Genomic DNA, 23,055 nt, shown 5'->3' on the forward strand with positions numbered 1-23,055 from the left:
TAAATGAAGGAAGTCAGACTCTGATGCTGCAAATTATATGATTATATTTATCTGCCAAGTCCAGAAAATAGAACTCTATAGACATCTCTCATAAGAGTTGCCTAAGTTAGGGATGAGAGATGGTAGCAAGCAAGCATGGAATTACTTCCTGGAGTGATAGAAATAAAATGTTTAGGGTCATGAGAGATGGCTCAGTAGTTAAGACCACCGTCCATTCTTTCAGAGGATCCAGGTCCTATTCCCAGTACTCATGGGCAGCTCACAACCATCTGCAATTTCAGTTCCAGGGGCTGATGCCCTCTTCTGGCATCCACGGGTACTGCATGCCTGGGTATACAGCCATGCATGAAGACAAACTACCCACATACACAAAACAAACATTTTTTAATCTTTAAGAAAGAAATATTTTAAATGAGATTATGATTATAGTGTATAGCTGATATTAATAAACCCATAATTACATGATTAAATGGGTGAATTTTATGGCCTTTGGATTATGCCCAAATAAAGCTTTAAAAAATATGCATGATTTTTTATGATCTCCAATATAAAAATGTAATCGGGGAAAAGAAGGGATGTGTGCTCTAGAAGAATTCCATGCAGTTAGTTCTTCCTCTTACCTAAGACATGCCAAACATAAAAGTCACCAATGCAAACTCTCCCTCCTCAGGACCTCTCTGATCCCACAGCATCAGCTACCCCTTGGCACTCCTGGGAATTCAGACTCTGGGGCTGCACTCAGAACTGTGATTTGAACTTAAAGCTGGTGAACACATTCAAGTCTGAGAAATACTATCCTAGAGCATTGTACAATGATGCCTGTGTCCTCCCATAGCCTTTGCCCTTGTCAGGCCTTGATCTTTTGTGACTCTAACATTTGATAGGGATCTTTTGTCAAGAACACTCCTGTTTTCCTGAAATCGAGTAATTGGAAAAAACCAAATAGCTTCTCCTCGAATTAAAGACCTTTATTACCTGTCATAAACAATGCTAATTAGTAGCTCCTGTCTGCTTCAAAGAATTGACCAGATGTTTATGTGCGGCTGCATCCAAAAATGTAATGCCAGACATCCAAGGAACGTAGCCGTTACCTCCCTTTCTGGATGGACATGGGAGAAACCAGTGCCCATTTCCTGTGCTACGAGGCCTCCCCACAGTCTGTCGTGGTGGGAGGAATGCTGATATTCCTCTCAATAACCACACTTAGCGTGACCATCAGATGGTCAGCACTGTGCACTGGAAAGCAACCTAAAGGTGAGCAAGACTCTGTGTTCTGGTGCCACAAATGAATAATACATCAGGAACCTGGCTTCCCATTAGTCTACTTCTGGTGTGGAGGGCTAGCCGGCATGTGTTTTAGAAACTGATTTGGGAACCTGTTAATTACAGAAAAGCTAAAGTCTGCCGCATCCGTTGAAAAATGCTAGTTCTGATCATCGACCTTAGGTACCTGGAGAACAAGGCTTCCCTTTGAAGTCTTCACTCTGAAGCTTGGGAGGCATCACTCCCCTCATGTCAGAGACTGGACAATCCTCAAACAATAAATTGTTTGGAAAACGGTATGTTCCTTTAGCATGTTCCTGTCTTATACGGCAAATATTTGTTTGTTTCTGTTTGTTAATAGAGCCTCATTCTATAGTCCTATTACCCTGCTATGGGGACCAGGCTGGCCTGGAACCTGTGGTAATCTTCCTGCCTCGGCCTCTCTGTAATGTGTAACCTGCCGTTGGGATTACAGGAGTAGAACACGATGCAAGAAGTGGTGGGGAGAGAACACAGAGCTTCACGCATGCCAGGCACACATGATCCCAGCTAAGCTCCATCCCCAGCCACTAGGCAAGAGTTCTCTCCTACTCCACTACTTACGGTAGCCATCCAGCACAGGGCTCGCTCCTGTCTGTCTTTGGTCCCTTGAATATCTTATTTGACCACGCTGTTTCTGTTTGTTTTTCCCCTCATCAACACTGGCTCCAAAAAAAAGATCAGGAAGAGAGGGAAGGACACTGAAGCTAGGTTAGTTATCTAGCAAGTCTGGGGACAGTGGTTAGCAATACCTGCATGTTCATGTAATGCTTCTCCTTCTCAGAGAGGCAGAATTCACAAAGGATTTGATAGATGGGCAATGACAGAGGCTGGAGAGAGGGCAAAGACAGTTGCAGAACCCAAGGACAGTTCACAGACCCACACTGGGTGGCTCACAATGACCTGAAACTCCAGCTTCAGGGCATCTGACACCCTCTTCTGGCCTCCACTGGCATGCAAACACGGCATACATTCACATGTGCATACACACACACATGCACGCACACACACACACATACACACAAGTAAATGTTTTTAAACGTCTAGAAACTAATGCAAAAGCATGTTCACTTTTCAGTTGGCGGAGGCTGCCCAGACTCCGGAAATAATCATTCAGAAACTATATTAATTAAAATGCTGCTTGGCCAATAGCTTAAGCATATTGCTAGCTAGATTTTTTTTAAGATTTGTTTATTTATTTTATGTGCATGGGTGCTCTATTGACTTTATGCCAGGATAGGGCATCAGTTCCCACTACAGATGGTTGTAAGCCACCATGTGGTGGGCTGGGAATTGAACTCAGGACCTCTGGAAGAGCAGCCAGTGCTCTTAACCTCTGAGCCATCTCTCCAGCCCCATGCTAGCTAGATCTTATATCTTTAGTTAACCCATTTCCATTATTTTATATTTTACCACGAGGCTCATGGTCTACCAGCAAGGTTCGGTCTGGCAGCTTGAATCTCTCTCCTCTGACGGCTCCATGGCGTCTCACTGACTCCACCTTCTTTCTCCCAGCATTCAGTTTAGTTTTCTCAACCTACCTCTGTTCTTCCCTGCTATAGGTCCAGAGCAGTTTCTTTATTAATTAACCAATAAAAACAACACATAGACAGAAGGACTTTCCACACCATTTCCCCTTTTCTGTTTAAATAAAAAGGTTTTAACTTTAACATAGTAAAATTACATGTAACAAAACAATTATCAAGCAAGAATCACAGTTATAATATTTATATCTACTTTATCTTTCATTACAACTACGAAAAACTATAACTATAAATTCTTCAAATCCATCAAAGACCCCAGAAAGTAAACAAGAAGTGCATTGTAAGCAACTTCCAAAACTCTAGAATTGACAAAGACATCCTGCTGCCTGGACAGTCGCCCAGAGGTCTTCTGTACCATTGGAGCACCCATCTTCAATCTACAGGCCTATAGTTTGGCAGACTTTTACATGAAGTAGGAAGTTTCAAAGACAGTTCTGCCTATATTGGCAGTTTGTCAGTCACTTTTTTCTGTGTCCTGCAGAATGTCTGGCAGACTCTTTCATGAAGCAGAAACCCTAAAGGATGGTCTCACCTTTAGGCAAGTTCAGCAGTCTGTGGGTTCTTCATGTCTAGTTTATGCATCAGTTCAGGCAAGGGCAGTTTCTTACCCAAATGGCTAACCAACTCCATAAGGAGCCTCTTTGATGCCCATCATCCTCTTGAAATAGATTGGTGCTACCAGGAGCAGATGTGTCTCATTGTCATGAAAAGTCCTAAGTTATTAAAACATTTAAAATGCCATATTCTGAAGGTCTCTGAAAAATTTAAAGAACACCTATGTAACTAAAATATATCTCTACATATCTAGAAAACCTAACTAACATGAGTAGAAGCTTGACTATTATAGATGACTCTCTATTAACCTATATCTCTTAATTAAATGAGCTGCACAAACACAATACCTAAGAGCAGAAATATACATATAACAAAACTGACCTTCAATTTGTATCAATAGACCAAGATCCACACCAATGCAAAGTATTCATCTCTATATCAAATTCCTCTTTAAATGTAAACAAACATTTATAAACAATAATTTAGGGAATTTGAATGTAGTTCTTTCCAAACTGATTCCTGCTGTTTTTTGGATGAAATAATTTTTGGGGGGTGGGGTGGTGTTCACAGTGATCTTTCAAGGGGATCTTGGTCCATCAAACCACATTAGTCTGGAATTAATCCACAGGTTCTCATCTTCTGTGGAAGCAAAAGCAGAACCTCTTTTTCAAAGCAACAAATCCTTAGACCCAAATTTTAGAATCAAGATACCTTTATGTTAGTTTATCTTAGCAGTCCATACAATGAGATGTCTCTGTGTACTTAGCTTCTTCACAGTCAAAACATTCAAATAAAACACAATACTGTACATAACTCCTTCTTTTTCGAAAAGGAAGTTCTAAACTCAGGAAATGTGGAGACGTTTTTATGTGTTGCTTCCTTTGTGGTTGTGTGGGGAAGAAGAAAGACTGGCGTCCGAGCTTTGGGGCTCCCTAGCCTAAGATCTTGCATCGCAGACTGGAAGGTGAGAGGGTCTGGAGCTGGGACGGGGTGGGGGGGGCGAAGCTGACAGCCTCCAGCAGAGAGCAGGCAGTCCAACAAGAGCCCAGGAGCCACCCACTAGGTGCACGGCCTCTTCCTGTTGCTGTGATGAACCACCATAACCAAAGGCTTGGGGAGGAAAGGGTTTATCTGAGGTATTTGATGTACGCTTTCAGGTGATAATCAATAATCAGCCACCAACGAAGGTTGGCACAGAGTCTTACACAGGAACCTGAGCAGAGACAATGGAGGAACGGTACTTATGCTGCCTTGCTGGCCATGGTTTGTTCAGCCTGCTTTCTTATCCATCCCAAGACCACCTACCCAACAGTGGCACCGCCCAAAGTGGGCTGGGCTCTCCCGCATCAATTGTTCATCAATAAAATTCCCCCACAGCGCCTATGGTTCAGTCTGACAGAGGCAGCTCCCCAACTGAGGTTCCCCATTCCCAGGCAAGTGTCAAGTTGACGGAAACTCACACACTAAGGAAAGTCTTCAGGTTCTTGTGACATGTCCATACAACATAAAGAGATAATATGCCTCTTGAGCCCTGATTTTACTTCCCAGGCTGAAAGGAAATATACCTTCAAACTATGACCATGGATGAATGCAAACTGTTGTAGCCTAGATTCCCAGCTGAGCCCTTTCCAGCAGTCCCCCACGCTGTCATGCAGGCATCGTTACAAATAGCTGTGAAGGTCCTATCAGACTTTACTCAACAGCTCTCAAAAGAAAAGAAAAACAACATCTAAACGACAGCAGTCTTGGGTGAAGAAAAATGTTTATGAGACCGGAACTGTATCTCAGAGGTAGGGCAAACCAGCCTCTGAGGCAGTGAAACTGTGAGTTCAACCCAACTATTAAAGAATAGCTGGGGGAAGGAAAGAGAGAGGGGAGAGGGCTGGGAGCTGGCTCAGTAAGCAAAGCACTGGCATGCAAGCATGAGGAAGAGAATATGGGCACCCAGCACCCACATAAAAGCTGGTAGATCAATCCAGGGTTTGGGACATAGAGACGCAATGCCAGAAGCAAGCTGGCTAGGAAGACTAGCCAATCAGCATGCTCTGTTTTCAGCCAGCAATTCTGTCTCAGTAAATAGAGCAACTGAGGAAGACACTGATATCAATCTCTAGCCTCCACATGCACACACATGAACAAATGCACATGTGTACACAATACAGACTGCACATATATACATGGAAAAAAATGTTTAAGTAAACACCATCAAAATATGGCTATTTTCCTATATGAAAGATGGCACAGCCGGTGGAGAGATGTCAGTGATTAAGAGCATTGGCTGCTCTTCCAGAGGTTCTGAGTTATCTATAATTGTAGACCCATGGGATCCAATGGCCTTTTCTAGTATGCAGACCCACATGTAGACAAAATACCCATATATATGTGTGTGTGTGTGTACATATATATACACATAATACATACGTATATGCACATATACATACATACACACATCTGCAATCTGCGACTCTGAAGAAAGACAACAGCTCCACAATCTCCTTCTATGCGGCCATTCCTCCAAAGTGAAGTGGGCTCGGCGATGCACTGTACGGCAGCACAGGCTGTAGGGAGCCATCCTCTTCCTGGTCTCCACACTGGACGGACACGCTCATGCGTGCCTGCCCTGCAAGTGTCATTCACTCTGTCGCTCAGCTCCTTCCTTGGGAAAATAGAAGTCAGAGACCTATGGGTCCTTCCAACTTGGCTCAGAGAGAGGTCAGGCTGCGGCTGGTCAGAGACAGGCCCGCGTGGACCGTCTCCCTAAACAGCGGGGAGATGGGGCATAGGACAGAGCGCACTACTTGGCAACTGACGAGCCACTTGGCAGGTCATGAGTCTCCTCTGAGCACGCCAGGGGAGAACAGAAGTGCTTGATGTATTGTGTTTTGGGGGAACGGACAATAAACTAAATGTCAGTATAATGGAGAAGGAGAAGGGACGTCACTGGGTGAGTAGATGCTGAAGATAAATGGAGACTGGGGTGGGGGAGGGGGACAATTTGTGTTTGGCACCATAAAAAGAGATTATCATATGTGTCAAGGTTAAAGAAAAATATCCTCTATTTGATGCGGAGATTTGTTCTGGAAACTCAAGGGGAGTTGCTGCTTTGCTAAAGAAAAACAAAAAACGGGGACCACCTAACAAAAACCCTCATACCAGACACAATTAGCCCTCTTTTGAGTTGTTGGCCAGGGCTGCCTAGAAGACTTCAGAAGCATGCAGACTATTGTGGTTGCCTTTGGGTGTGCTCCAGAGGTGGAAGATAAGTTTGTGTTGGTGAAAACACCATGCATTTCAGAAACAGGACCCGAGGCCCCTGAGCTGGAACCAACCTGAACACCCTCTCCGTGGGGGCTGGCTTTCATGGTGGTAGAAGGTGCCATGTAGTCTTTCAAAGAAGAGAAGCACCCAACCTATGAGCCACATCCACAGCCAACAAGGCACAATGACCTTACAGGTGCAGTAGTGGCACACAAACCTTGGCCATAACTAACATCTCTTTAGTTGGACTTAAGACCGCCCAACACGATGGATACCATGCTTGGTACTAAAAGCCTAGTGAACAACTCAGTGCTGGTGAGATCACGGTTGTTAGAGGAAAGCGTGCAGCCGCTAATTTACTAAACCAGCATAATCCCCAACACCAATCTCTAATCGTTCGTCCTCGTACCCACAGAGCAGCGCAGTCCTCTCTCTCATCAAGGACACTTCTCTTTCCACTACAGAAAACCACAACCGATCAAAATGCAGAGTTATGAGCCCAATCCTAATGGGTACATCTACAAAACACTCCCCACCTAAGGCTTAGAGGTGGGGACAGAAAGACCGTAAGAACCAGAGGGCCAGGGAACTTGCTGTGAGAATTGGGTCACCTAGGAGCGTTTCCAAGATCCAGGTTGAATAACTTTTATCTCGCTGCTTAATTTTACTCAGAAGGAGCAACTGCCTGAAATCCATGTCAATGATGCTGCCACTGTGTTTGATATTTTAGGAAAACATTAGCCATGTCTGCCTGGGAGCTCGATAGAGGTCCAGATGCCACCTTTGCTGGCCTAGTGCTACAGGGAAAGATAGTCCATCACAAAAGACATATTTTCCCTCTAAGACTTTACGTTTCAAAATTCTTGCTGAATAAAAGATGCAATGATAGTTGTATATTGAATTTCATCAGTCTGTTGGTTCATTCAGGGGATGCCTGCACATGCCGGTCAGAAGGGCTTCAGCAACAGAGCAAACAGATGAGACAAACGGCTTTGAGCCCCTGAGCCCCTGAGTCCCTGACATAAACCAAACACAAGAGCTACAGAGGAGAACACTGAGGGAGCTCAGATAGGTTGGAATGACCCCCAAAAGATATCCCCATGTGTGGCCCCTTAGAATGTGTGAATGTAGCCATCTATGGCAAAAAAAAAAGAGGGAGGGAAAAGGGAGGGAACGGTCTTTATAGATATAATTAAAGCGCTCATGATGGACGGTTACCCCAGACTGGGAGTGGGTCTCAAATGCAATTACGTGTCCTTATAAAAAGCAGAGGAGATTTGACACGGGACAGAAGATAGGGCATTGTGACCACAGAGGCAGAGAATGGAGTGATTAACCACAGTCATAAGGCAAGAAGGCAAGCAATGTCGGCAGCTGCTGGAACCTGGAAGAAGGATTCAAGTTTCTTTGGTCCTTTCTGGTTCCTGATCCACACAGATCTTGATGTCAGCCCTGAGCTGATTTCCAGTGTCCAGCCTCTAGAACCGTGAGGAGATAAACTTCTGTTGTTCTACTCCAGAGTCTGTGCAATTATAACATTGAAAAATGAGCAGGCGTCCTGAACGCTCTTGGGAACGTGGTTTGCTCAGGAATAGTGGGACAAGCATGGGAACTGATCCCGGCTGACTTAAGCGGAAAGATCTCCTGGAGGTGGTACTAGCAGGGGAGGGGCTCCTATGGCGGGCCAGTGGGCTTGAGGCTAGATGGAGGAGTAGCTTAAGCACCAGGGAGGCTCTGGGAAGCTCCAGTTGTTAGTGTCAGGGGAAAGCTTCCAGTGTCCACGGGAGTGCTTCAAGGGAAAGATGGGTGTCGTAGCCATCTCTGTCTGTGTCACCGACTCCTACCCAGAATTCCTGGAACTATAATCTGGTCAGGGAAAGCTTAAACTGCTAGTGGGGAGAACGGATGCCGTCCTCTCTGGCCTCCTTGGCTTAGATACAGGGTGGGAGTCCCATGATTATAACACAGAAGGGAATGCAACCACCAAAACCAATAACAATAACAAAAGTACATAACAGGAAACAGTCATATGGATGGCTTCAGGGGGAAAGAGGTGTGTGAGTTACAACCTAAAGAGCCATTAGAAGCCAGTCTGAGCATTCATGGCACTGAACCGTATGTAGGACACACATACACATGCATGTCATCTCCACATGTTCTCTGGTCTGGTCGGCACCACCCTCCTCCGACTTTCACATCTCTTATTACTTTATTGCATGCTTGACCAGGAAATGTAAGGCAGGCTTCGAACAAAGATATTACATATGGCCATTCTGCACCTGTGTCCTTGGAACTTAGAATTCCCCAGAACATCCCAGAACTAAGAGCAAACACTGTCCTCACTTAAACTAATTAAGTGTGTATTAGGTTCCCTAGCAACTCCGGGTTGTTTACGTGACTGACTATCGGCCTAGACACATGTGAGTATACCTTTAGCTCTCTGAAGAATGTCACTGAGTCATGATTCTCCTTTTATGAGGTCAGAGGAGAGGGAAAGCATTGTTTACCTACGGGGCTGCCTATGGACCCTGAAACGAAGCAGACTTCTGTGAGATCCAGGTACGGTGACTCAGAAGCCTGGAGGGTGGAATGTTTCAGGACAAGCTGGAATTGAAGCCTGCTGACATCATCCCTTCAGTGAGGTCCCCGAGTCTCTCAGCCTGGTCACTGCGGGGTCTGAGACCATCGTCAGTCAGTCACTTTGCATCCCTTGTTGCCATTCTGAAACTGGGTGTTACTCCTGGGACATTCCTGGAAACAACATAATACCCATGTCCTGTGCTAAGATTAAAGGCAAGTTTACCAAATATTTGAAACACTGGATCCTGGCGTCTCCCCTAGAGGAGCTGTTCCGAGGTCTTGGCCTGTCCCTCTCTTGCCCAGATGCCTTCTTGTTCCCTCTGAGAGGACAAGCAGGGAAAGGAGTCAGACTACAGCCCTGCCATAAGGAGATCTGCACAAGATGTCCCGGGTTCCTCGCTTGTAAACTCAGAGAAATAGCTCAGTAGTTTATAGGGCTGTGCGGGAAACCTTAGTAAAATACACATTCATTTGGGCTGTCAAGACGGCTCGGCAGGGAGAGGCCCTTGCCACCGAGCTTGATGTCCCGAGTGTGGTCCCAGGGCCCACACGGCAGGAGGAGAAAGCTGACTCCCACAAGTTGTCCTCGGACTTCCACCTGACTGATACATGAACGGACACACACACAGAATTTTCAAAATTAAATAAATATATCAAAGAAAGGAACATTCATTAAGCGGTGACCGTTTTGCATGGGTTAGAATTTAGAGACAATCCCCGTCCTGGTTCACCTTGTCTGAAACATTTTGCATGTTCAGCTCAAGTGTGTTTATAATGTGAACTGTGACCATGTTGGTTGTCAGCTTGTCAGGACAGAGCCACCTGGGAGATGGGCCTCTAGTCCCGCCTGTGGGAGATTATCGGAGTGATGGGTGGAGCCATTTCCCGACTGGGAGAAGGGAGCAGAAGGCTAACAGAGCCGTGCTGTCTCCTGGTTGTAGGTATAATGCAGCCAGCTGCCTCAGGCTCCTGGAGAGCCCCACCAGGATGGACTGCCACTGGGAACTGTGAGCTAAAATAAGCCTTGTGTCTCTTAGGCCACTTTGTATTTACCACACCAACACAGAAAGAAAACAAGCAATCGCTCTTAACCACTGCACCACCCTGCAGAACTCTTAAGGATGCTAGGTGAGAATATATTTACACCTGGTACAGAACACACATCAGTGAACATGCATCAATTGGGCAAACTCTCTTCTGCCCTACCCCTGCTCAACTCATGCAGATTAGTCTAATATTTAGATATTAGAAATTATTGGGTTATCTGGGTAATTTCTCAGAAGGAAAGTAAATTTCTCTGAGTTACTGACACTATTTTTAAAGTTTCATTAATTTTATTTTATGTGTGTGTGTGAATGACTTCATGCTTGTGTGGGCACTGCCTGATGCCCACAGGGGCCAGAAGAGGAAATAAGTAACTATTTAAACCTCTATATTTAAACTAAATATCCATTTCTAGCACTATAAAATGAACTTGTTCAGAGTTTTTGAGTGAGGTTCCTGTTTTCCAAAAGTTCATAAATTTAAATGTGGGGGCATTAGTCATTCAAATTCAATTAGTAAAGTAGTAAATGCATAAATAAATAAATTCTCCATATGTGGGACATATGGCTAAACATTTTAATGAGTCATACCTTATTCATATAAAAAAATAATCAACTTAGATCATGTTAAAAATCTGTCTTTATTGTGGCATTTTAACTTTGCTACTTTGAATATAGTAATCCATATAAAAATTACAGGTACTGACTTATTTTAAAGACCCGATACTTTTTTGAAAGATTTATTTTAATTTTATGTGTACCTGAGTGTCTGCATGCAGGTATTGCGCCATGTACAGCCTGGTGCCCAAGGAGCCAGAAGAGGGCGCCAGATCCTCTGGAACTGGAGTTACAGGTGGTTAGGAGCTGCCCTGTGCAGGTGATGGAGCTGAACCAGGATCCTCTGCAAGAGCAGTGTCTTAGCTAAGGTTACTCTTGCTGGGATGAAGCACCGTACCCAAAACAACTTGGGGAGGAAGGGGTTTGTTCAGCATACACTTCCACACCATTGTTCATCATCAAAGGAAGTCAGGACAGGAACTCAAGCAGGGCAGGAACCTGAAGGCAGGAGCTGATGGAGAGGGTATGAAGGAGCCCTGTTCTTACTGGCTTGGTCCCCATGGCTTGCTCAGCCTGCTTCCTTATAGAACCCAGAACCACCAGCCCAGGGATGGCACCACCCACGATGGACTGGGCCTTCCTGATGAAGCGCTAAGAAAAGGCATGCTCTAAAGAAAGACCCTACAGCCAGATCTTACGAAGGCATTTTCTCAATTAAGGCTGCCTCCTTTCTGATGGCTCTAGCGTGTGTCGAGTTGATATAAACTAGCCAGTCCATGCAGCAAGTGCTCTTAACTGATTTCCCACCCCTCCACTCCCAAAGACCAAAGGCTTTTATTGCCTTTATTAGATGGGAAAGGGAAGGAAAATGGATGAGACAGAGTGAAGTGTGGAGACAAGATAAAGATTCAAACTTGTAAAACCTCAGAATAATCTACTCCCCTGAGGAGTCCTGCCGCAGCTAGAGCCGCACGCGTGAGGCCTGGACACCACCCACTGCTGTCCCAGACCGCAGAACTGGGACACTTGCTCCAAAATGAATGAAGAGAAGCCAGTGCTTCCGCTACAGGGATGGAAACTTCAGCCGTGTCTGGCTGGATGTCTGAAGGACCTTTCTCTTCAGGGTTGGCCTTCACTGTCCTGCCCATCCTGGGCCACGTTCCTAGAGGCTGCTCATAATGATTGTCCTGTCGGCCTCTCCTGGTCCAAACTTTAGAGAGGTATTAGATCAGGGCAGGTGACCCCAGGCTTGTTAGGCAGTAAGACCTCAATTCAGACAGCTTAAACCTAAACCTGCAGCTGCACAAGACCCCCTTCTGAAGAATGTGTTTTGATAATATCATTAAGCTGGGAGTATGGCTCAACGGTAGCCCTTGGCTAGAATATCCAAACCTTAGGCGCAATCCCCAGCACTGCAAATGCTTTAAAGCTTCCCCCGCTTCACAGTTGAAGCTTTTCATGCAACACTTCTAGCCACGCAAAGACCTGTAGAGCAGGAGCTACGGTCCACACAGTCCCTCCCCTGAGAGCAGGTCTTTCCCTAACACTCAGACCCAGGGCTCATCACAGCTGGGTCTAGACACACACATCATCTCAGAGACATTCCCCCCTGTGAGCTGAGTAACCATTCTTAACAAAGCAAGCTATTGGTGAGCCAACCACAGTCTTAATTGTTTGGGTAAGTCATGACTTACCAGCTCCTGAGACTTGTGATGGGTCAGTGCGAAGCTGGGGCCAGAGGCTTGGCCGGCTGGAATAGGAAATGACTCCAGCTCCCGGGTACCTGGTGCCCTCCTCTGGCCTTCTCGGGTAACAGTATGTGACATACATTCATACAGACACACTCATATATACATAATTTCAAATTCTAAGGTCTTTATAATTTTAAATATTTTATAGTTTAAAAAGTTTACAGTACTTAAAACAGTGGCTTCGTGTGTGGTTGACAGATACAAGTCTTCATTTTACACAAGCGTGCATAGTAAGCTTGTTTTCTCATCACATGCTCAGTCTTTCAAAACTCCAAGTGCAATCCACACTTATTGAACAAGAATTCTTTGCAGTGTGTGCATGTACTTGTGTGTGCATGCGTATGTGTGAGAGTGCATGTGTTCATGTGTGTGGTATGTGTGCCACAACATACATGGAGAAGTCAGAGGACAGCCTGCAGGAGTTGGTTCTCTCTCTTCACCATGGGGGTCCAGAGGATCCAAGTCAAGCCATCCGGCGAGGTGGCAGGCACACTTGACTGCTGAGGCCCCTTCCCTGTCCTGAACAAAAGTTCTTGTCCTGTCCTTAAAACAATTCTAATGGGGTTCATTTACAAACATACTCCAGAATTGTTTTCTAGCGTGATAAACAAGAAGAGCACATACTCTCTGGGGGATGAGAAGGTCCCCAGGGGTGATTGGCGCTGGCTTCCAGTGCTTGCCTTTTTCACACCTTCACAAACGTAAAACTGGGCCCTTCCAGGATGATTTATCCTAACTCCAGAAGTCATCGGTCTGGGAAGTGGGGAGGTGTTTGCTCTTGCTCAGTCACATGAAAGAACTACACTCACTGCTTGTGTGTTTGTCACGCTGGCGGCTTGAAAGGCTGTTTCATTTCTCATTCTGACTTCGCATCTCATAATGTGATTAAAACTCAAAATAACAACCTTGTTTTCTTAAGGTTACATAATTAGTATTGAGGAAAAACACACACTACATAAAGTTATTGTCCAAGATAAATGGTTGGGGTTAAAGTGGCATTTGTTTTCTGTTCTTCTACAAAGAATGACAAAGAAAAAACTTCAAAATAACCTTAATTAATGCTTCCTTTGGTGATGTTTTACTCCTTGTTGACATTCAAATAACCCATCACAGAAAGTGAAGCCTCCTTAGGGTTTATTTGAATTAACAGGATTGCCAAACCTACACTGAGTCACCTGATAAATTCTAAGAGTAGACTTTCATCAACAACCTGTTTAAACTGCCTTAGCGTTCTGTGACCGTGAAGGGACACCATGACCATGGCAACTCCTATAAAGGAAAACATTTAACTGGGGCTGGCTTACAGTTCAGAGGTTTAGTCCGTTCTCATCATGGTAGGGAGCATGGTGGTGAGCATTACAGCAGACATGGTGCCGGGGAAGGAGCTGAAAGTTATACATCTCGATCTGTAGGCAACAGGAAGAGAAGACACTGCGCCTGACTTGGGCACTTGAAACCTCAAAGCCCACCCCCAGTGACACACTTCCTCCAACAAGGCCACGCCTCCTAATCCTTTCAAATAATGCCATGCCCTGGTGACCAAGCATTTAAATACATGAGCCTGTGGGGGCCATTTCTGCACAAACCACCACATATACTGTTGACAGATGTATAGGAGTCAAGTATTGATTCAGCTTGCTGACTTTCTTTAAAATAATGTTAGCTATTACACACCTTACATCAAGACCACTTCTAGTAGAATCAGAAATATAAACAGGAAACGAAAGTTACAAAAAGAAGCCATGGTGGTGTTTCTGGAATCCCTCCTGGCACTTGGGAGGTAAAGACAGGTTGTCATCATTGACTACATAGTAAGTTCCAATCAAGTCTGGACTATGAGACCCTGTCTCAAACAACAAAAAAACAAACAAACAAAAAACAAGAAGAATAAAAAGAGGAGGAGGAGAAGATTGAGGGGAGGGTAGAAATTACAAAAAAAAATTGGGACTTTTATTTGTAACAGTATATTAGGTCATTCAACCAACTATCCTACTGAGAACAAAGTGAAATACGTTTAAGCACATGTTTACTGTAGGAACAAGTTATCCTATGCCCTAGCACTTACTTACTAAAGGGAAATAAAAATTTATGTTCACACCAGGACTAGCCCACAGATTTTCACCGCAGCTGTCTTTGTACGAGCCCCAGATGGGCAACATTCAAGTTCCCACCAACAGGGGAGTGGTCAGATCAACTGTGCACACATCCAGTCCGTGAAACTACACAGTGGGAAGGGACAAACTGTGGCTAGGTGCAGTGACACAGATCAATCTGGAGAAACTTATTCTGAGGGAAAGAAGCCAGGCAGAAAGGAGCAAATAGTGTACACTTGCATTTATAGAACATTCTAGAAAATATGAACAAATCAGTTGTCACCTGAGGGTGGGAATTAGGATGAGATAGACGGTAGGAAACCAAAAGCCACAGGGATGACTTCATAGGGTGATGAATATGTTCAGTATTTTAATTCTATTAAGTATTTCATGGTTAAATATATGTGTCAAAACTCACGTTTTGATAATGTATTAGCTAGAGAAGGCTGTGACACGGACAGGATGGAGGAGAAGGCCAGGAGGTGCCCTGGAGTGTGGCGTCCTTGTTCCGTTTGGGAAGTCTTTAAACGTTTTTCTTAAAACGAAGGGAAGCTGGGGCCAGCAAGATGGCTCAACGGGTAAAAGTGCTTGCCAATAAATCTGAAGACCCAAGTTCAGTGCCTGGAACCCACAGGTTGGAGGGACAGAAGTGACTCCCCATGCTGTCCTCTGACTTCCAAACTATCACCATGGCATGGACGCCTGTGTACATACATGCGCATTTGTACATATGTGTGCATGCTCAAAACAAATGTTTAGGAAAAGAAGTAGTACTGAAGATGTGTGAATAGAATGTCTAACTCTAAATTTTTTTAAGAGAACAGTATTACAGGAAATCTGAAGAAACACAGAAGATGAAAAAATAAAAATAACATAAATCAATAAATCAGAAAATAATTAACCAACAAACCTAAGTGCTGATTGAAAAGTAAAAACAGAAAGTCTAGAAAAACAGACCCTGGGAGTTATTATCAAGAGAAACATCAAAGTCACTTGAAAGAAGGCAATAAGGTAGAGAAGGATTTTGAAACCAAAATAGTAATACAAAAACTGAGAACCTTAAGGAAAAACTGAATTTAAAATCTCCGCACATCACCCCCCATACTGACATGCTGGAAAGACATACCCACTGGTGCAGTAGTGGCACCACAGGTTTGGGGCAACCAACCACTTTTCTGATTGGACAAGAGGCCTACTCGGTGGGAGGGATTTCATGTCCGGTACTGTAAATCCTGTCAAAATTCCATGACTGGGGAAATCCTAGGCCCTAGTGAGGAACCGAGTATTAGTTGCTTTGCTAAATGGTTAAACTGTCAAACTGCATTCTAAACGTTGGTGTTTACACCCATAGATTCTTAGTGCTTTCAGTGTTTGTCAGAGAAGCTTTGTTTAGCAGCGGGCAGTGGTTGATGCAGGCTCCTAATGGGTCAAAGAGCCGAGTGTGAATGACTGAGTGCTCAGCTGTGGGAGTGTCATCTGCATTAGTGTCCCACCAGCCAAGGCTCAGGAGCTTTGCAGAATCGGAGGAAGAAAGAATGCAAGAGCCAGAGAATGGGAGGAGCGCTGTGAAGTGATGGTTTGCATGCGTGACTTGGCTGCTGCATGCAGCTGTGGTTACCTGTACAAGACATGCACATGATCAAGCCAGTCAAACTTGCGGCATTGTGGTGGGGGAGCATGCTGGAGAGATATCTCAGTAGTTAAGAACACGGGCTGCTTTCCCAGAGGATCTGGGTTCGATTCCCAGTAGAACCCACAGACTGGTTCACAACCATCTATAGCTCTAATTACAGAGGATTTGACACCCTTTTCTGGCCTCTGTGGGCACCAGGCATGCAGGCAATGCACAGACATAATGCAGACAAAATATCAATAAACATTAAATTAAAATTTTAATTTAAAAAACTGAATACAAAATTTCAGCATGGATCAGAGAGAGCCCTAGAGACCCCACCCCTCAGAGAATCAATTGATGGCTTAGGGAGGGTGCCTCCCTTTTCTTTGGGGACGTAGTCACTAGTAGACTGCTCCTGCCCCAGTGGGAGACTACATGCCCATGTGTATACGGGCAGCAGGAACTGGACACGGGGTGATTGATAACACAAAATCAGAAAACAGGAGGACATGGAGTTGGGAGAGAGATGAGGAGTGCTCCAGGGAACAGAAAGACGGTGGTAGGGGTGGACGGAGGGAGCCTACTCCCACAGTTGTCCTCTGACACAGGATGTCCTTTCCTGTGCTGCCACTATGTGCTTCTCTGATTGGTTGATGAACAAAGCTGTTTCAGCCAATGGCCAGGCAGAATATACCTAGGTGGGAAATCAAAACAAAGATAGGGTGAGAGAGAAGGTGGAGTTGGGGAGACGCCATGTGGCCTCCAGGGAAGCAAGCTGTGAGGTAACAAGTCATGAGCCTCATGGTAAAATATGAACTAATAGAATTGGGTTAATTCATAGTTAGAGCTAGCCAGTAAGAAGCCTGGGCCGTCGGCCAAATGCCGATTAAACCTCAGGGCAGTTATTTCATCAGCAACTGTAAGGACCCTGTGAGCGGAGAGAAGCCAGTTCAGTGGGAGCGTGAGACAGAGAAAAATCTCCATCAACAGTCCTCTGAACTCCATGGCATGCATGTGAGCATGCACACACACACACACACACACACACACGAGAGAGAGAGAGAGAGATAAATGAATAAATAATTGTAAGCATGAATGGGGGTGATGAGGACCAAATTCAGGATGGTAATATTTTCTGAAGATGGGACCAGGTTAGGTTCCCGTGTGTTTGTTAGATTTTATTTCTTAATGGCAAAGCATCTAAAGAAATTACTGTGAGATTCTCTGGTTACGGAACATGGTGGGTTATGTGCAGTATGTAGAGGAGACAAAAGCTTATCTGGACTCCCTCAGGGCCTTCCAGCTGGCCTGAGAAGAAAATTGGCATTAAGATGGAACACCAGGACAAAGGCACACAGAGCCGTTTACCACAGGTTCTGCACAGCAGAGAAGCCCACACGAAGATGTGAAGAATAGGTCACAGGTAGAGGTGAGCACACGTGTGCTGAGTGGAACGAGTAGCCAGGAGAGAAAATACCGCAAGGCAAAGGGGACAGGACTAGGGTTGGGCACTGAATGTCACAAGTAGGTAGGTCAGGGTCATTAATAAATGAGAATGTGCGGATGAATGCATATAGCCCGAAGTATAGACAGGAGCAATGGAGGGCTGTCAGTCACCACTGTGGCTCATCCTTCACAGAGCCTGGATGGAAGACCAAACAGGCCAGCTTTCGTGAGCTGCGGTTTAAACACGATTTACTCCTATTCACAGATGCTTCCCCAGCTGAGGCGTCCTTCGGGTCTCCAGGCAGGCATCAGGGGATGAGCTCTGCTGTCTTGAGGCTGAGATAAAGTGATCTTTACTGTCCGTGGCCGTGGGCCGTGGCGTGCTTCGGACGCTCAAGCTCACAACCCAGCAGCCTGGGTCAGCGTGGAGGGAGCATGCTGTGGCCATGCAGCAGAAAGGAGGGAACCCGAGTCTGTTCTTATGGATTTGATCCACGGGAGACATGGCAGCCTCTCTGAGAGGCGACAGACAGGGGTTGAACCAATCTGCTCTCAGGACACCTGGCCACCCTTTAGGAGAGGTCAGTGTAGCTCTGACCCTGGCAAAGGACCCTCACCCATAACTGAATTTGAATTTCAAATTGTTTAGCAACATCTTGCCTCTGGACTTGCTCGTGTTTCCAGGTTTCTGTGGATATTTTCTGTGTTACACAGGGTACCCTAAATATCAGTTACCACAACGCTGACTCATACAACAAATCCTAGAACACAGAATGACCTCCTCAGCACTTCAAGCAAAGCAGTGTTGAGTTTTGTGTGGTGTATCGTGGGTCTGTCCAGTTAGCAGGCCTATTCACCAAAGGAAATAAATTGACAAATTAGACTGCATGAAAAGTTCTAAAATCTGAATGTAGAAAGGCAATTTCACCAAACTGAATGTATAGGGAACTAAAACTCAACAAAATTACACAATTCAGAGGTCCATGTCAAGCTACAGACATGGTTCTCCAATCCACAGCAAATTGTTAAAGTCGAGAAGAAGGCCAACATAAAGAGATAGCAAGTGAAAGGCATAGGAAGACGGTATGGATGCTATGCTTGGAAATGCTTGGTGATCCAGGGTAAAAACAAGTAAAGCACACCCCACTGCAGGCCAACAGTGCGCTTGACTGACAGACACCATCATCTGTCAGACTGCTTATGCCCAGAGAGAGGGCTCTGACCGTCAGCGCGCATGCACATGCCATCAAATGGTGGTGTGAGAGCTGTCTATCAAATAAGGTTGCCACCAGCATGTGAGCTTCTCAATAGGTTTGAAATGGACAAGGTTTGTAAAGTCAAGCAAAGATGGCTAGAGGCAGGGCCATATGGAAAGCACCAAAGGTCAGCTTCATGTCTTCACCCACTACTGGGATATAGGTCTCACCAAAACTGTGTCTGGCAATAAAATTGTGAGGCTCACAAAGAGACACGTGGATGGAGGCATTCAGTCCTCCACAGTACCCAATGGCACGATGGAGGCAGCATGCAGAAGCTGTGTGTCAGGGATTGTGGTCTCTAAGCAGCCCAAGCAAGGAGTCAAACAGACATCTCTTTCCTTGAAGAAAGCTCAGAGCCGAGGAGCAATATGTTGAGAGCAATTTCCTAGGCTGGCTTTGCCTGATAAAGACAATAAAGTTATCAACCAAATGGCTAAAATAATCCAGTTTTAAAAATTGGCAAAGGGCCGCTCCTGGTGCTGCCTGTGGGTTCCTTCAGTGTGGACCTGGTGCCTCTTTTAGGAAGCAGCAGCTGAAAAGACTCCGGCATTCGCCATGGCCGACAAGAAACCCAAAGAAGGAGTCAAGACCGAGAACAACGACCATATTAATTTGAAGGTGGCGGGGCAGGATGGCTCTGTGGTGCAGTTTAAAATGAAGAGGCATATACCACTTAGTAAACTAACAAAAGCCTACTGTGAACGACAGGGTTTGTCAACGAGGCAGATCAGATTCTGGTTTGATGGAATCTGATCCAATCAATGAAACAGACACACCTGCACAGTTGGAAATGGGGGATGAAGATACGATTGATGTGTTCCAGCAGCACACAGGTGTCTACTAAAAGGGGAACCTGCTACTTTACTCCAGAGTTTTGTTACAGACCAAGAATATATTTGCAATTAGAAAGCCGCAATTTGGTTCCATCACACCCTGACTACTACAGTATAGTTTTCTCCATTCTTTCATTTCCCCGTCCCCATTTCTTTATGTACATAAAGTAACTGGTGTATGTGCACAAGTGTATTGCGCTTTTTCCTTTTTTAAACTAAAAGGCCAGTGTTCTGTTTTGATTGACAGCAGATGGAGGTGGTCTGGGGAAAGCACTGGTTCTGTGAAAAGTCCCCCTGCTCCATTAGTGGCCTACTCATTCAGCTCTTGTCTTTATATTCCAGGACGTTATTTTGCTCTCAATGTTTTAACAAAAGAACCCAACCACAAAATCCTTGCACACCTTGTTCTATTGGAGAATTTTAATGTTTTTCATTTATCATTGTAAAATCAAGGACAATTATATAACTTTTCTGTACATAGCTGTTACATGCAGGGCAATCTGTCTTTAAGTAGGGACAAATCACTCTTGAACAAAATGATCCTAGATAGTTTTCCCTTCAAGTCAAGTGTCTTGTTGTTTAAATAAACTTCTTGTTTAAAATGAAAAAAAAATATAATAAATAAGTAAATAAAAATTGGCAAAGAAGTCAGACAGAGCGTTCTCTGAACAAGATAAACAACAACAGAAAGATGCTCTGTGTCCCTATCTGTTAGGGACATCAAAGCCACCGTGAGATACCATCCCATGCCCGTGAAGACGGGCACAATTCAAAGATAAGGAAAACAGTTCGTGTGTGCATTGTTGTGAAGAACGTAAAATGGTTGGGGGATTAAGAGCAAATGCTGCTTTTGCAGAGAACTGGGGTTCAGTTTCCAGAACCACAGGGTCGTTCACAACTGTCTGTAACTCCAGTTCCAGGGGCTCTGACTCCTTCACACCAATGCACATAAAATAAATACATCAATTTTACAAAATCAAATAGCAAATCTTTCAGCTGTTTGGTTGGCTGGCTTTTGGTTCCTCGAGATAGGGTTTCTTTGTGTAGCTCTGGCTGTCCTGAAAGCCAGCCTGTAGACCAGGCTAACCTCGAACTCACGGAGAACCATCTGCCTCTGCCTCCCGAGTGCTGGGATTAAAGGCGTGCGGAAACCACCGCCAGGTTTGCAAACTCTCCACTTTTACAAAAGTTTACTAAAAACTGTGTTGATCTTATGTGAAAAGCTGGAAACTAAGAGTTACTGATTCAACACATTATTTCCATAAAATTTTAAAAGGTCTGTTCCCCTTTCATTTAATTAAATAATTTGCTACCCATGGCCTTCCACCCACACGGGAGTGTAAAGCTCTGGCGATATGAAATGTTGGAGAAAATAACACTGTCAGACATATGGAGAGCTGAAATGTGCTGTAGTTTTACAATGGTCAGAACAGAAGCAGAAAAACTGTTGTGAGAGTCCCCTCTGGGTGCTGTGAATACCACTGGTGAATAAATCAACTGCCTTGGCCTGTTGATAGGGCCAGGTAGAGCTAGGCAGGGCTACTGAACTAGGCAGGGGACTAAACTGAATGCTGGGAGAAAGGAGGCAGAGTCAAGGAGAAGCCATGTAGCCGCTGCCAGAGACATACGTGCTGAAACTTTGCTGGTAGGCCAAGACATCGTGGTGATGCACAGATTGATGGAGATGGATTAAATTAAGATGTAAAAGCTAGAGCTAATGGGCCAGGCAGTGATTTAGATAATATGGTTTCTGTGTGATTATTTCAGGAGTCTGGGTGGCCAAGAAACAAACAACAGCTTCCTTACAACAGAAAGATGTACCCTGAGAGCAGCCTGTAGGGCCTGATGAGACACCTATGAGCCGCTGCTGCCCCCTGCAGGTCATTCCCATAAACGGCATTTTATCTCAAATAGTTTCTCCCAGGATATACAGATTAACTAACTAAATTCACACATAAAAAATTAACAAGTATTTCATATGGGTGTCATTAACAATTGTTCTCTTAGAAATGAGCCTTTTTAATTTCTATTTCGATACTTTTTCTTCATATTTTTAATCCACTTATTGTCAGGGCTTTAGGGGTATACCACAGCCTGTTGAAGTCTGAAAACAATTTGTGGGAGTCTGTTCTCTCCTTTTACGGTGTGGGCCCCAGTGACCAAACTCAGATCATGAGACCTAACAGCAAACGCCTTCACCCACTGAGTCACTCCACCAACCCAACATTTTTCTTCATAAGCCCTCAACTCCTTGACCTTTTGTTTTGTTCCGAGCTGTGACTCTCATTAATCAACATGCAGAAGAATGTAAACAGATCCCTATCTATCCCCATGTACAAAACTCAAGTCCAGATGGGTCAAAGACCTCAACGTAAAACCAACCACACTGAACCTCACAGAAGAGAAAGTGGGAAGTAGACTTGAATGCACTGGCACAGGAGACCACTTACTAGATATAACCCAGTCTGGGCATGTACCGTTGCCTTGGGTCATGTCTGGGTCCATGGCCCTGAGGGTAGTGCCACCAAGGGTTCTTCAGATGCTCAGGGTCTGGCCAGCCCCTGGGACCATATTGATGCCTGGGTGCCATGCTGCAGTCTTGGCCATGCTAATCACCATGCTAATCTGAGGGCCCATGCTGCTACCGGGATCATGGTGATGTGTGGGCCTGAGCTGCTGCCAAGGTCATGTCTGGGTCTGTGGTGATGTCCACGGCTGGTGTTAACACAAGATCATTGGAGCCATGCTGTGCTGAGCGGGGGAGGGGGGGTTCACTGACTTTGTAGTGGCTGGTCCTGCCCTCTCTAGACATTGAAGCAAGGGAGCTGATCCCACCCCTCAGGGAAGAGCTTCACCCCTGCACTCCAGAAAGATGGCCCCACCCCTCTCCACAGGCATGCACCGCACTCTAGAGCTGACCGAGCTGACCATGCGGTCTGGACGGGGTACGGTTGATCCAACCCTGAGGGCACGAGATCAGGAGAGCTGACCCTGCCCCCATCTGCCATGTGGTGGTATGTGTGAGGGAAAGTTTACTGCTACCTACAGCAGGTAAGAGAGCTAGCTCCGGGGTCACAAGAGGAGGAGAGCTAACACCACCCCCCAACACCAGCCCCCACAACCACCCCACCCCTACCCCCATCAGTCACGTAGTGGCCAGCGAGAGAGCTGGCTCCAGGGTCACAGAGAGAGGGACACAGCTCTGCCCTACACTAGCT

General features: G+C 45.2%; 1 protein-coding gene across 1 annotated transcript; it reads left to right on the forward strand.

Annotated features, from left to right (window-relative positions):
• The first annotated feature begins 19,559 nt into the window (after positions 1-19,559).
• LOC148119522 (small ubiquitin-related modifier 2-like) lies at positions 19,560-19,848 on the forward strand. The gene is made up of 2 exons (XM_087897282.1): positions 19,560-19,713; positions 19,775-19,848. The coding sequence occupies exons 1-2, from the start codon at positions 19,560-19,562 to the stop codon at positions 19,846-19,848; spliced, it is 228 nt and encodes a 75-aa protein (XP_087753408.1).
• Positions 19,849-23,055: the final 3,207 nt, after the last annotated feature.

The sequence above is a fragment of the Myodes glareolus genome, chromosome 16, assembly GCF_982192425.1.
Source record: "Myodes glareolus chromosome 16, mMyoGla1.1, whole genome shotgun sequence".
Lineage (NCBI taxonomy): Eukaryota > Metazoa > Chordata > Mammalia > Rodentia > Cricetidae > Myodes > Myodes glareolus.